The sequence below is a fragment of the Diaphorina citri genome, unplaced genomic scaffold (genome assembly GCF_000475195.1).
Source record: "Diaphorina citri unplaced genomic scaffold, Diaci psyllid genome assembly version 1.1 scaffold3759, whole genome shotgun sequence".
Classification (NCBI taxonomy): domain Eukaryota; kingdom Metazoa; phylum Arthropoda; class Insecta; order Hemiptera; family Psyllidae; genus Diaphorina; species Diaphorina citri.
The window spans coordinates 1-15,598 of NW_007381159.1; the positions used below are offsets into that span (position 1 = coordinate 1).

The 15,598-nt window shown below is 40.4% G+C and overlaps 1 protein-coding gene across 1 annotated transcript; it reads right to left on the bottom strand.

The window, feature by feature from the left end:
* Nucleotides 1–2,160: 2,160 nt before the first annotated feature.
* LOC103520541 (E3 UFM1-protein ligase 1 homolog) lies at nt 2,161–12,851 on the bottom strand. Its single transcript, XM_026831613.1, has 5 exons — nt 12,548–12,851; nt 12,110–12,183; nt 9,031–9,307; nt 7,310–8,827; nt 2,161–3,095 (listed from the first exon to the last, which is right to left on the bottom strand). The coding sequence occupies exons 1-4, from the start codon at nt 12,849–12,851 to the stop codon at nt 7,371–7,373; spliced, it is 2,112 nt and encodes a 703-aa protein (XP_026687414.1). The 3' UTR covers nt 2,161–3,095; nt 7,310–7,370.
* Between the last annotated feature and the right edge of the window lie 2,747 nt (nt 12,852–15,598).

Here is a 15,598-nt window from a genome sequence, read left to right on the forward strand (position 1 = left end):
CTGATGAGGTCTACCTGACACCTGATGAGCACACACTATCTGTACCTGATCAGGTGTACATGTCAGGTCTACCTGATAGTGTGTGCCCTTCAGGTGTCAGGTAGACCTGACAGGCGGACCTGATCAGGTGTACCTGATAGTGAGTGGCTGGTCTAAAGGTTTGATAGAGGGAACTGTAACAACGGGGGTCTTTTTGTCCTGAAATTGAAGATGGAAGTAGGGCAGGATAGAAAAGAGCTAGCTGTTCCGAGAACGAACCATTTCTGTTTAGGATAAAGTTTGTGCCGTCCGAGTCAGAGTTCACCCGACTCGAGTTTCTCCTAAAAAGTAGGCGAAAGTTTCTCCTAAAAAGTAGGCTTTTCACTCGACTCGAGTTTCTCCTAAAAAGTAGGCGAAAGTTTCTCCTAAAAAGTAGGCGAAACTCGAGTCGATTGGAAGACAATAAAAGTAAAAGTATCCATAATCAAATAATCATATAAACGGTAAGAAATAATATTAATACATAGGATGTCTAATATAAACCTAACCAATTAGCTCTAAAGGGAGACTCGCTAAAGGGAATAATAATCGCCATACTTATTGGAATTTTTGTTGATTCTTTTCTTACCTAATAGATTTATATATCGATTTTTATTTTCTCTCCGCTCTGTAGGTGATCGGTATATTCGCGGGGTTCGGCATCCTGCTCCTCGTCGCGTCGCCACTGCTGCTGCTAGCCGCCCCCTGTATTGTATGCTGCAAGTGTCACGTGTGTACCAGTGGCGACTCCGAGGACGATTTGCCCCTCGAGATAGACGTGGATCTGCCCTCGCCCCCGCCTCTGCCCGCCCCGAGTGAACCCTCCGCCACTGCTGATGAAAATAATAGCTCACCAACCGCGACTGGTGATGTGCAACCCCCGGGGGAAAGCTTACCGGTCGCGACTGATAATGTTGGAGATAGTTCTCCACTTTCCCACCAGAGTAAGGGTCCCTCGACCCCCGAGTGAACCCTTGGGCATTGCTGATGGGCAATCCCCAAAGGAAAACTCACCAGCCGGGACTGGTGAAAAAGCGACTGGTAATGTTGAAGCTAGTTCTCCGCTTTCCCACCAAAGCTGACAACGGCCAGTTGGTGAGGGACCATCGACCCCGAGTGACAAGTCTACCGGCCCGCTACTGCAGTAAAAAGCTCTTTCGAACTAGTTCTTCTTTTTGTCCTCTTGTACATCCGTCTCCGAAATCGAAGAGAGCAAGGAAGCGACGGTATGGCGAAATCAACCGTTCCGAGAACGAACATTATCGGCCAGGATAAAATCCTCCCCGAGCGGGAATCGAACACGCGCCTAGTCTCTGCATTACACAGGCAGATGCACTGCCAACTAAGCTAGACATAGGCGCTGATGGCATGAACGAAGATTAACTAGCAATATTTGGAAACTTTTGCGAGCTACATCCTTTCTGACTCTCCATGAGCCACGTGACGTGATAGTTAACGTGTCATTTCGTCGCTTTACTTTGAAAAATTTAAACTCTGTCATAGACGGGAATCGAAACCCGCCGTCCTAGGGTGTTCGAAGATACTGTTATCCTGCGGGGACATTAGTCTTTCACAACTTTTAAATTAGAATGCCACTGATAGGCCCCGCGGGCTGGGAATCGTAAAAATACCTCACTTTTTGGACTCAGGGGACCCCAAAACGGATGTTCTTTCGCGATTGGGAAAAATTTAGGCCGCGATGTCGTCGTCTAAAAAAAATTTTAACATAAAATAAAAAAAAAAAAAAAAAAAAAAAAAAAAAAAAAAAATCAGTAAAACATCAAAACTCTGTTCCGTGTTGATTTATGCCGGGCGTCTCTTCAAACTATTGACGTAGGTTTTTTTTTTTTTAAGAGGTTTGACAGAGGGAACTGTAACTGCTATGGTCTTATCGTCCCGAAATCGAAGAGAGAAGGAAGACAGGATAGGAGAAAGCCAGCCGTTCCGAGAACGAACATTATCCCATCAGGATATAATCCGCCCCGGGCGGGAATCGAACCCGCGGCCTAGCGCTTACGAGGCAGACGCACTACCAACTGAGCTAACTAGGCTGGCTAGTGAACCTCTAATATGACAAGTTTGATGGTAACTACCAAGATGACAACTTTCTGTGAAATAGTTCAGCGGAGTATTTTTCCTTTGTTTGATTCCGTACGTAGACCTAATATGTATAGCCTGTTTAACTAGATGTTGTATGTTTCTGTGTATTTATGTTGTCCAGCCCCTGGTCCACAGTTTCATGTTGGAGTGTTTTCAAAAAACACTCGGTGGTGTAGTGGTTGGCGCGGTGGACGTGGGATCTGGAGTTTGCTGGTTCGAGTCCAAGTTCGTTCTCGGAACGGCTGACTTTCTCCTATCCTGTCCTTTTCTTTTCGCTTTCGGGACGTTAAGACTCTAGCAGTTATAGTTCCCTCTACAAAACTCTTTAAAAAATATTGAAAATTTCAAGTGGAGAACAACATTTTTGTAAAGCATTTAAGTATACTTCTTTTTTTCTGAAGAGGTTTATTATAGGGTACTTTAACTACTGAACCTGAGGTCTTATCGTACCGAAAGCGAAGAGAAACAGGGAAAGCCAGCCGTTCCGAGAACGAAAGTTACATATGTATCATCAATTCAAATTGATCCCAAGGGCAAGGTAAACCTAGAACCTTGACAAATGGAGTGTGCCTGAAAAAGCATCAAGATGTGTTCCAATCCACTCGACCCCTAATCTATTCAGAGTAAAATTCTCCTGGGCCGGGAATCGAACCCGTGACCTAGCGCTTAAAACGAACCCTCTAACTTGAACCTGTAGACCAGGCTATTGATGTATTTATGTTAGGGTAAGCAATTACTAAACTAGTGCGGTGTAACTTATATCATCGAATGTTGAAGTCGATAGAAAAGAATGCAAATCGTTCCAGTCCTTTTGACACCCGTATTACGCTGATGCATGACGTGAGGGAATAATAGGTAATCGTATTTCAACAGTTCTTTTGACATTTATTTTATATTGAAAGTTTTTTTTTATTATTGTAACAATTATTATTATTTTTTTTTGGGCTGCTTAGTGATTTGGACTGGTTTCGTTGTATGTGTTCAAGTATGGTTTTATTACATTTGACATTTCGGTCCGACAACCTATCACAATGTCTAACTATTGTTTCTAGTCAGGGTCGTTAACACGGGGGCCCAGCCTCCTCAAGGGGTCCCCTTCCGGTTCCTTACAGTTACAGTTCCCTCTATCAAACCTATTTAAAAAATAATATTATTAATTATAAATATATAGAGCAGGGGCCCATTGTTAGAGGGGGCCTCCGGTTAAGCGAAGGGCCCTGTTTCCAGGCGAAATAAAAGTCGTTAAAAATCTCGTATAGTGTTCAATGGCGGCATGTTTGAAGTTACTTGATAAGAGGTTAATAATTTATTAATGTGTATATTGATAAAGAAGTGATGTATTGATAAGTTTTTGATAAAAGGTTGATTTATTGATAAGACAGGTGATAAGGAACTGATAACAGCTCAGAACGTGTGTCAATTGTGAAGTGAATCTGATAAGCCAAACCTTCCTTGTGCAAGTTAATGGCATAATCCAAATGATTTATTCACTGATTGATGTCATTGGCCAGCAGCCTATTAAGATAGGTGGGTAGTGCGTCTGCCTTGTAAGCGCTAGGCCGCGAGTTCGATTCCCGCCCGGGGCGGATTTTATCCTGATGGGATAAGGTTCCTACCCCGGAACGGCTGGCTTTCTCCTATCCTGTTTTCCTTCTCTCTTCGATTTCGGGGCGATAAGACTCTAGCAGTTACAGTTCCCTCTGTCAAACCTCTTAAAAAAAGAAAGCAAAAATGGTACATTCTACCAACGCTGGATAGTTCGTAAGCGATTTTCTGTTGCTCGAAGCATTTCGCTGTACTTAAATTACTGAGAAACATGTCTTCGAAGATATTCAAATTTTGTTCTTTTTCGGGGAATTTCGATTTCATAATATGTTGTGAATTTGAAGGAAACGTTTTGGAAAACGTTCCCACTTTTCCGGGAATTTTGTCTGCATTGTTTACTTCCCACGGGAGAAAAAAGTAAAAAGGGGAACTGTTGAATTTGCGATAAATTGATTATGTTCCATTCTTCTCCTTCTCGTTTTCCTCCTCCTCCTCCTCTTCCTTCTTCTCCCATGTATTATTCTTCTCTTTCTCCTTCTCCTATTTTTATTCTTCTTCTTTTTCTCCTCCTCGTCCTTTTCTTCTTTCTTCTCTTTCTCTCTCCCTCTCTCTCCCTCTCTCTCTCTCCCTCTCCCTCTCCCTCCCTCCCTTTTTCCTCCTCCTTCCCCTCTTTTCACTTCTAAAACTTTTCAGACTGCACATTCCTGCAGCGTCATTTGTTTGCTCCCTCAAAGCTTTGGATGTGAAGGAGCTATCGATACTTAAAAATCTGGTCTGAACATCACACGACTTTCCTTATACTATTCGAAAAGCGGCGAAAAATGCCGCCAACCGTAGCCTACATATCCTTAGTGTTTTCTTATGTTTAGATTTTGAAAATTGTAAACACTGTTGTAATTGTGTATTAACCTAAAAAATACATCTTATATTAGCCCATATTGTCTCTTCTAAAATAAATTACAGAATTACAATTCTCTATTCTCCCCATGTCTAATTAACCCCTTCGGTCTCGTCTGTCCCGCAGTGCGTGCTTCAGTATGTGGAATTCGAAATCGGCCAGGGGGCCTATCAGATCTCATGTCCAGACGCGGCCTGCGAGCGGCAAGGCCTAAAGCGAAGCAGTTGGTGAGGGACCATCGACCCCCGAGTGAAAGTCTACCGGCCGCTCCTGGTAAAAGTTTTGAAGCTAGTTCTTCTTTTTCCTCTTATCGTTCCGAAATCGGAGAGAGAAGGAAGACAGGATAGGAGAAAGCCAACCGTTCCGAGAACGAACATTATCCGGTCAGGATAAGATCCGCCTAGGACGGGAATCGAACCCACGTCCTAGGGTGTTCAAGATACTGTTACAGGGCATTAGTTTTAAACTTTTAAATTGAATGCCACTGATAGGCGGGGGGGGGGGATCGTAAAAATACCCCATTTTTTGGCCCCAGGGGACCCCAAAACGGAGGTTCATTTCCCGATTGGGAAAAATTAAGACCGGTGTCTGAGACTAACCAAGATAATACACAAAAAGCCCACTCCGAGGCTTAGGTGTAGGGGCAAACAGCCCTAAAGGATGGGTTAAGAACGCTATTAGACATTGAATTAGTACAGTGAACCTCTTTTTTTTTTTTTTTTTTAGGGGTTTGACAGAGGGAACTGTAACTGCCTATGGTCTTATCGTCCCGAAATCGAAGAGAGAAGGAAGACAGGATAGGAGAAAGCCAGCCGTTCCGAGAACGAACATAGTCTTATCGTCCCGAAATCGAAGAGAGAAGGAAGACAGGATAGGAGGAAAGCCAGCCGTTCCGAGAACGAACATTATCTAATCCGCCCCGGGCGGGAATCGAACCCGCGGTCTAGCGCTTACGAGGCAGACGCACTACCAACTGAGCTAACTAGGCTGGCTAGTGAACCTCTAATATGACAAGTTTGATGGTAACTACCAAGATGACAACTTTCTGTGAAATAGATCAGCGGAGTATTTTTCCTTTGTTTGATTCCGTACGTAGACCTAATATGTATAGCCTGTTCAACTAGATGTTGTATGTTTCTGTGTTTTTATGTTGTCCAGCCCTGGTCCACAGTTTCCTGTTAGAGTGTTTTCAAAAAACACTCGGTGGTGTAGTGGTTAGCGCGGTGGACGTGGGCTCTGGAGTTTGCTGGTTCGAGTCCAAGTTCGTTCTCGGAACGGCTGACTTTCTCCTATCCTGGCCTTCTCTCTTCGCTTTCGGGACGATAAGACTTTAGCAGTTACAATTCCCTCTACAAAATTCTTTAAAAAATATTAAAAATTTCAAGCGGAGAACAACATTTCTGTAAAGCATTTAAGTATACTTTTTTCTGGAGAGGTTTTTTTATGGGGTACTTTAACTACTGAGGTCTTATCGTACCGAAAGCGAAGACAAACAGGGAAAGCCAACCGTTCCAAGAACGAAAGTTACATATGTATCATCAATTCAAATTGATCCCAAGAGCAAGGTAAACCTAGAACCTTGACAAATGGAGTGTGCCTGAAAGCATCAAGATGTGTTCCAATCCACTCGACCCCTAATCTATTCAGAGTAAAATTCTGGGCCGGGAATCGAACCCGTGACCCAGCGCTTAAAACGAACCCTCTAACTTGAACCTGTAGACAGTAGACCAGGCTATTGATGTATTTATGTTAGGGTAAGCAATTACTAAACTAGTGCAGTGTTACTTATATCATCGAATGTTGAAGTCGATAGAAAAGAATGCAAATCGTTCCTGTCCTTTTGACACCATGACGTGAGGGAATAATAGGTAATCGTATTTCAACAGTTTTTTGACATTTATTTTATGCCTATAGAATACTATACAGAGTATACAGTCATAAACTTCAATTTCTCTGGCTTCTAAGACACCATTTGTGTCCCAAATAACGACATACTTACGTGCTCTGTTTTGTAACGTTTTGAAGACGAGTTATTTTGTACGTAATTTTCCAAAAACGAAAACGATAGAGCTTTTGCACAAGGTAAGTTCAGCCAGCCTAGATGAGTCGTATTTTATTATCGACTTCTGTGGTATTTTACCAAGGAAATACTTTACCTGGTTTTGAGGTTCAATCCTAGACGAGACCTGTAATTTCACTCTTATTCTTATTAGTGAAGTCTCTTTTGAGCACAAAGAATTGAGAAAAAAAAAAAAACTTGAGAAAGAAAAGTTCGATTACTGAGGGAGAGAGATGAAAACAATAAATTGAGAGAGAATGAAATAGCAAACAAAAACAAAGAAATAATAATAGGTACTTGGAGGTAAATTCTGAAACGCAAATTAAAGATTTCTTCAACCTCTCTCTCTCTCAGGGCCGTATTCAACCCCCCCAACCCTCCCCATTTTCCTTCTTTCAAGGGCCAGATACCGAAAATTTGGAGCAAATCACTGTTTGGCCTGTTGCCCCCCTCCCCTCGACAGAATCCAATCCTGAATCATGGCCGTGCTCTCTTCATCTCTTTAGCTTTCAATTTCAATTCCCCTCTTTTTCCTTTTTTTTACGAAGTAGTCTTACCTACTTTTGTAAAAGTGAAAGTTTTGCATCCTTTCTAATCGACAGCAAATTGGAAATTAATTGTGATTTATGTTCATACAAAACGAAGAAAATATATATTATTTAACTATTTAATTTAATTTGACGTTGTATAACTCATGTAGTGGTTTAAGTTTAAAGGATAAATGTTTTTTAAAATAATAATAATAATAATTTATTTTATGCCTATACAGTCATGAACTTCCATTTCTCTGGCTTTTAAGACACCATTTGTGTCCCAAATAACGACATTACTTACGTGCTCTGTTTTGTAACGTTTTGAAGACGAGTTATTTTGTACGTAATTTTCCAAAAACGAAAACGATAGAGCTTTTGCACATGAGCAGACATCTAGCCAGAGATTTTTGTTGTGGCTATCGGATTTTTTTTTAATAAACTCGTCAGGTTCAGTCAAATCTACGTCGTTTAGCAGATTTTCCTTCTCTATGAATTCTTTGATGTCCGCTTTGGTGAGGATTTTCAGTTTGACATCCTCTCCATCGAAATCTTCATCCGAGGAAACCTCCGCTTGTTTGGCGGCCCGCATCTTGTTCTTCACGCTTTTCATTTTCGTTTCCCTCCCCTGCGCGCCGCCCCCTGCCTTCCCACTGGCGGCCTTTTTCCGCCTCTCCTCCTTTTTGCCGCCCCCGCCAGGTTTCTCCACCTTCTCCTCTTCGTCCTTCCTAGAGGAATTCTTTAAGATGAACTTCAAGTAATCGCCGCTCTTGACAATCGCGTCGCATTTGTCTTTAAGTACCCCGTCCGAGGCGAAGGGTTTCCGGATTTTGCCGATAAAGTTGTCGCTCACGAGAATCGAATTTAAATAGACAGTCAAGTTGTTCAGTCGATTGATATCCCGATGTTTAAACAGATAGGTAATCATCTCAGAAATATCTTCGTCGTTAAATATACTCGGTACGATGTTGCTCACGTCTAGCAAGCTGTCCGTGTCGATCATTTCCTCAATGTTGCTCACGATTTGATCGACAATGATGTCGTTCACACAGCAGGAGTTGAGAAACACAATCCTGTCGATAATCGACGCGAAATGTTTCTTTATGAAAGTCACAGGCTCGCTGATGTTATAACGTTTCAAGTTGTCGTACTCCAAATAGTTGTTCACTTTGAAGAAGTTATCTATATATTCGTTCTGCTCTTTGATATAGTGGTGAGGTATGTACACGCAGCTGTTCAGCGAGTTCCGGTTAGACAGTTGACCACCGATTTGTTTCGCGTTGAGCAACTCATCGATGATGATATTAAACACGTGCAAGTCAACGTTGACCAACTTAACGATGTGATTGAGTTGCGTTGGTTTGTTAATCGCGAGCAGCGCGCCACGAATCAGACTTCTATTCCTATTTATAAAGCTTGCTGTGTAGAAAAGTCTCGCGTCTGTTTTGTCCTGGTAGGCGTTCTTTATAATCGTGTTCATATGTGACTCTATCGTTCCCAGTAGGAAATCCCCAGGGAGACCGTACGATTTTGTGAGTTCCCCAATGGTGACGCTTCCGTTTTTGGCCAGCAGCTCGTTAATTTCCACAGCCACGGTCCGGACATAATCGCTATGAATAAGCTGTCCTAGCACGATCTGGTAGTCCTTGTCCGTCTTTTGTATGTCGTTACACTGGGCTTGGACAAGGGACAAATTGACGTTCAGTAGGTTGGCCAGATCAACGAGGTTGATCCTACCCTTGGCGAGATAAGTCTCATCAATAATCTCCTGCCGAAGTTGGGCAGGCGTTAGGTACTCCTTCCCGTCGTTGGTGAAATACAGGGTGATTAACTTTTTCTCTATTAGTTTGGTGACAATTTCGATCACGTTTCGCTCAGACACTGGACAAGGGAGAGGTTGACGTTCAGTAGGTTGGCCAAATCAACCAGGTTGATCCTGCCCTTGGCGAGGTAAGTCTCATCAATAATCTCCTGCCGAAGTTGGGCCGGCGTTAGATACTCCTTCCCGTCGTTAGTGAAATACAGGGTGATTAACTTTTTCTCTATTAGTTTGGTGACAATTTCGATCACATTTCGCTCAGATAGTTTCTGTAGGGAAGAGTTGAGCTGGGCCCGTTGGAAATCGGCCGCTAACTGTTTGACTTCGTCCCAGTCGAGTTACTATTTATTACACTTATTTTTATTTTATTTTTAAAATTCTTCAAACATGACAACGGAAAGAAATACACCAAAAAAATTAGGATATAATTTTACTTTTTATTTAAAGATTAAAGTTTTTATAAACAGAAGTAAAGATTACGATACAAGATGGACTAAAAACCATACATCAAACAAAATTATACAGAAAAAAAAAAAATACAAATCTACAAAAATTGTTTTACAAATTTAAACGGCAAAGGAAAAGATAAGGTGTATTTTCCAATTTTCCTTTCGGAAAATGACCACTCGAAAATTGACCATTGCTCCAGTGGTAACTGAATGGAGCAGTGGTCGATTTTCCAGTGGTCAGTTTTTCGAAAGGAAAATACAGCTATACCAATAGCCGGAGTCACTATCGGAGTTTACAGACTAGGTTTAAGTTTAACTTTTGGATTAGCAATCTGAAGAGCTAAAATTGAGGCGTGATCTTGAAAAATGGTAACGTCACTTGCGCCCTTTTTCGGGAGTCTACATTTTTGGACGGAAAATTTTGTTCTGAACACGACTGTGAAAGGATCATCTTTCTATCTCTTTTCTACGAGAAGTTATGGGTGATTTTGGGAACCCCATAACATTGCGTTCATTTGAAAATGAAAACTTTGAAAAAAAAAATTTCTTTCGGAAAATGACCACTCGTAAATTGACCATTGCTCCAGTGGTAACTGAATGGAGCAGTGGTCGATTTTCCAGTGGTCAGTTTTTAGAAAGGAAAATACAGGTATACCAATAGCCCGAGTCACTATCAGAGTTTACAGACTTGGTTTAAATTTAACTTTTGGATTAGCAATCTGAAGAGCTAAAATTGAGGCGTGATCTTGAAAAATGGCGTAACGTCACTTGCGCCCTTTTTCGGGAGTCTACATTTTTGGACGGAAAATTTTTGTTCTGAACACGACTGTGAAAGAATCATCTTTCTATCTCTTTTCTACGAGAAGTTATGGGTGATTTTGGGAACCCCATAACATTGCGTTCATTTGAAAATGAAAACTTTGAACGCGATTATCTCGAAACTATGTATGTTTTTGCAGTTATACCCTTCTTCCAGATCACGCCTCAATTTTGAAATCAACCAAGTATGGTCAGATGTTGGCAAAGATTTCAACTTTTGCAGTTATACCCTTCTTCCAGATCACGCCTCAATTTTGAAATCAACCAAGTATGGTCAGATGTTGGCAAAGATTTCAACATGAACTTTTATACCTAGGAGTAAACGAATTATCAAATTTAGAAAGTAGATAATTATCAGTTTGCACCAGTAAATAGAAAAAAAAAAAAAAAATTAATCATGGAGATAATTATTCTGCATATATTACACTATGCATATTACTTGCTTAACTGAATATTTGGGGGTTACACCTATTACATCTTGCTTATAGCACCAGATTTAGTTGCTAGCTATTCTGATCTCATGGAGTTTTCTAGACAAGATGGAAGGTAAGTATGATGAGAAAATCGGACCGAAAACAACACTTTCCTATACCTCTACTGAACTAAACCTGCCTCGGTGGTGTAGTGGTCAAGGCGCTCGCCTGGTAAACAGGAGGGCGTGGGTTCAATCCCAGCCGAGGTATGGAATACCTACCTCGGTGGTGTAGTGGTCAAGGCGCTCGCCTGGTAAACAGGAGGGCGTGGGTTCAATCCCAGCCGAGGTATGGAATACCTACCTCGGTGGTGTAGTGGTCAAGGCGCTACCTACCTCGGTGGTGTAGTGGTCAAGGCGCTACCTACCTCGGTGGTGTAGTGGTCAAGGCGCTCGCCTGGTAAACAGGAGGGCGTGGGTTCAATCCCAGCCGAGGTATGGAATTTTATCCTCAATATAATTTGAGAATTTGACCACAATAATGGTAGTAGCCTACTGCTGGAGTAAAGGGATTTTTCAGTCCTATGCGAGCAGTATAAATAAGCACTATTAACTATTCCATTTCCACCAAATTCCACACAAGTAGAGAGCAACAAATTGGGAAAAATAAAGATAAAAAAAAATACCTAAAGACAAACTGAAATACAAGTTTTTGGAAACACTTTTTGTAAGCCCCCTTTAGGTACACTTTTTTATAAGACCTGATAAGTCATTTTACAATATTTTCCGATACTCTAAATATTATATCTAAGTACTTAATTACAGAAGAAAAAATTGACAAAATTTAATATTTTGACTTGAAACCTCTTTTGCTTTGTAATCCTTTTAAAGATTTAATTAACAATCAAGTTAAAGATTCCTTTGGGCATGTACAAAAAATCTGCACCAATGTTCAAATATTTAAAATTGAATAAATGAAATATATAAAAACCAAAGATATACAATAATCATGCACCTTAGTTAGTCTAATAATTTTTAGATAACTTATTTATCTAATTAGAATAAAAGTTAGAAATAACAACCTTATTTTCTACCGATAAAAAACCTTACACAAATGACCAGAATTTGAGGGGGATTTTTACATTAAAGGGGGAAAGTTAAGGTAATAATACCTTGGAAACAAGATTTAGTTTTCTAGTTTACAAGGGAGCAAAATATTTTACTATGGTAAAAATTACTAGGGGTTAGTCTGACTAGATGGGTATCTTTTTAGGTACCTGCCAAATCTTATAGGTACCTATGGAAGCATCAAAAATAATATCAGATTGAAATAAAGAGTTTATGAGTTGAAATTTCAATTGTACAACACTAAATTTGATTGAAAATTTCAAATCAGATGACAAGAACTTGAGAGAGGAAAATTAAAATACCTACTTCAAACTTTTCTTAGGTATGCAAACCTGATTTGAGATTATTTGAGTTGATTCAGTTTTCAGAGCCAGACAACATTTGTTGTTTTTGATTTTGGTTTGATCTGCAAGAGAAAGAGAAAAGGGAAAATCAATTAAAAATGGATTTGAAAGTGCTGGGTTTGTATCCCAGTGATGTAAAAATTTTGGAATGATTGTTTAATCATGGGATAAGGGATAGGTATGGGTGTAGAATAGTGTAGATGATTCTGCTTTGAAGTGGCACTGATGCAGATAGATAGGTAGCTATACCTGAGTCCCATTTTTGTCCTATTGGAATATTTCCAATCAAAATACATTGAAACACTTTTTTAATCTCTTTTCTTCTGTGAAAAAATGTGAAAAAACTTACTAAATAACACTATGAAAGACAGAAGTAAAATTGATATCTAACATCCCCGCCTCTGGAACTGTCTCATGCGATCGTGCAGTTCATCTTTCCACTCGATTGGACAAGGGAGAGGTTGACGTTCAGTAGGTTGGCCAGATCAACAAGGTTGATCCTGCCCTTGGCGAGGTAAGTCTCATCAATAATCTCCTGCCGAAGTTGGGCTGGCGTTAGATACTCCTTCCCGTCGTTGGTGAAATACAGGGTGATTAACTTTTTCTCTATTAGTTTGGTGACAATTTCGATCACGTTTCGCTCAGATAGTTTCTGTAGGGAAGAGTTGAGCTGGGCCCGTTGGAAATCGGCCGCTAACTGTTTGACTTCGTCCCAGTCGAGTTTCGACATTCAGTTTCTGTAGGGAAGAGTTGAGCTGGGCCCGCTGGAAATCGGCCGCTAACTGTTTGACTTCGTCCCAGTCGAGTTTCGACATTTTGGCGGCAATTGGCGGCCTTTTATTTGTCTATACTTTTATGCGTCTAGCGGTTTTTGGCGGCCTTTTATTTGTTTATACTTTTATTAGGGGCGTTTGACGGTTCTATTTTAATTTGGGTGCGACTGGCGGCTCTTTTATTATTATTTTAGAACATTTTTTTTCTTTACTTTTTTAAATAGATTTTTTTTTTCTGGATAAATTTTTTTCTTCTTCTTTTTACAAATTTTATTGGTGTCTCATTTCCTTTTTCGATTTGATTATGTGTCCACAACTGTTCATATTCTAATCGTGTTCATTAAAACGTTAATTTCATTTGGCTTACTTTTACCTGCAAAAATGAAAGAAGAAAGAACAAAAGGATAAGTTTTGTAGTTACCTATTTCATAACTTCAAGAACAAAAGGAATTAAAATTTCGGTCCCAAGTGGGGATCGTACTAAAGGTAATGAAACCTGACTGGAAAAAAGGTTGCAAATTAGGTAGAAATTAGAAAATTGTACGAAACAACTCAACTAAAGTTACACGACACCTAAACACTATGGAATATAAACGTAATTTTGATTTGATTAAATAGGAAAATGTTACTGTAGTGACTAAAATACAACATGGAATTAAATAAGGTATCTAATGGGGGTTAAGGTAATGAATAATTAATAAATAGATAATTGAATCTGTTTTTTTTTTTTTTTTTTTTTTTTAAAAAATTAAAAAAATAATAATTATATTAAAAACTGCTCACTATGCGCGTTCAAATACTCCACCACCCCGCTCCTCTCTTCCTCCACCTCCCCTTCTTCCACGAACGTAAACAACTTGACCACGTGATCATGATAGTTCATCAATTCCCCACAGAGGTCGCTCGCGAGGTGCGCTTTCAAATGACAGAGGATATTGTACACGAACTTCCCCGAAGCGTGGAGGATGTGTTCGTGAATGATCGTAAAGATGATCAGTGTTGCCAGATGGAGCACGAGGGCGTAGTTGCCATTTTCCGTCTGTTTAAGCTGTTCTATAAGGATGTATTTGTGGTTGAGAACTATAGATTTCTCTTTTTTCTTATCCAGCTTTTTGATATAAATATCAATCGCTTGAAACACAACTTCCAAATTTGCCAGAAAGTCTTCAACGTTTCCTGCTTTGATGAGGGTGTTCAACTTCTTGACAAGCTCCGGGTTGTTGATCTGCCCCACCAGCTTCGTCCGTTGCTCAACGGTGAGGTCCGGTGACGCCTCAAACTCGTTTTTGGCGAGGTACACCACGATGATGTTCACCGCTTCATTGGCCAACGTTTTCAGCAGGTGTTTGTTGAGCTGTGACTTTAAATCTGCGTCGAATAGTTTCACAGTTTTGCTGTAAAGGATAATGTCATAGTAAAGAGACAGGATAAGACCTTTTTAGGTACAATTTTTTGTAAGCCAATTTTTTGAGGTACCTAGGTACTTTTTTTTTGTGGTGATATGATTCGTTTTTTTTTTGAAATCTGTGAATTTCCTGCGGCTCCTATCTTTCGATTTCATCCGGGGTTTGAAATTGATATTAATTGCTGCTTGATTGAATTTTAACTTTTTTGTAAGCCCTTAAGTACACTTCTCTCTACTTTTCCTTCTCCTTCCCCGCCGAATGTTTATACCCAATGGCAATCTCCTTCACTCGCTCACTATGCGCGTTCAAATACTCCACCACCCCGCTCCTCTCTTCCTCCACCTCCCCTTCTTCCACGAACGTAAACAACTTGACCACGTGATCATGATAGTTCATCAATTCCCCACAGAGGTCGCTCGAGAGGTGCGCTTTTAAATGACAGAGAATGTTGTACACGAACTTCCCCGAAGCGTGGAGGATGTGTTCGTGAATGATCGTAAAGATGATCAGTGTTGTCAGATGGAGCACGAGGGCGTAGTTGCCATTTTCCGTCTGTTTAAGCTGTTCTATAAGGATGTATTTGTGGTTGAGAACTATAGATTTCCAAGTGAGAGAGGGAAAAAATCACTTTCTTGATCTCAGATGTATTTGGTCATAGAAAGTAAAAATGAATACTCATTTGGGAACTTGTTTTGAAGTCACATCTATGGAACAAATGAGCAATGTTATTGTAGGAATAGGTTAAGCACAAAAAGGAGCTTCTTTTTGTAATTGCCCTAATTTGCTCAGTGTAAATGCCCAGATAGTCACCCATCTGGAGATCAACCATGCACAATGTTGCTTAACTTAAGCAGCCCTAGGGGAACTGTTGCATTCAACAAGCTATACTGGCTGATCTACCAAATCAGGTAACTATGCAGAAGTCACGTCCGTGGAAGAGAAAAGCTCCTTTTTGTTCAACCTAACCCTATAATAACACTAATCACTGCTCTAATTGTGAAGACTCCTTCTTGCGTTTAACCTAACCCTATAATCTGGTCACTGCTCGTTTGTGCCAGTTCCTTTTGTAGCAATATTCCACGGACATGAGTTCTGCACAAGTACCCTAAAGGATGTTACAAACAGATGTTACCTCCAAACTTTCTCGGAGACTTTGCCCCAAACAGTCTTCAAGTATACTGAAATGCAACAACCATTTTGTAACACAAGGGGGTAGACCTCAGCCTTAAAATGTACACTGATATTTCAAAATTTAGTGAGGAAAATTTGACAAGATCCTTGTTTACTAGAGCTCAACA

Coding starts and splice junctions, on each gene's coding strand:
- LOC103520541 (XM_026831613.1), bottom strand. CDS start 12,851: ATGTCGAAACTCGACTGGGACGAAGTCAAACAGTTAGCGGCCGATTTC. Junction 9,308..12,109: donor CTCAAATAATCTCAAATCAG/GTTTGCATACCT, acceptor AATAAATAGTAA/CTCGACTGGGACGAAGTCAA. Junction 8,828..9,030: donor CAACCTCTCCCTTGTCCAGT/GTCTGAGCGAAA, acceptor CCCTTGTCCAAG/CCCAGTGTAACGACATACAA.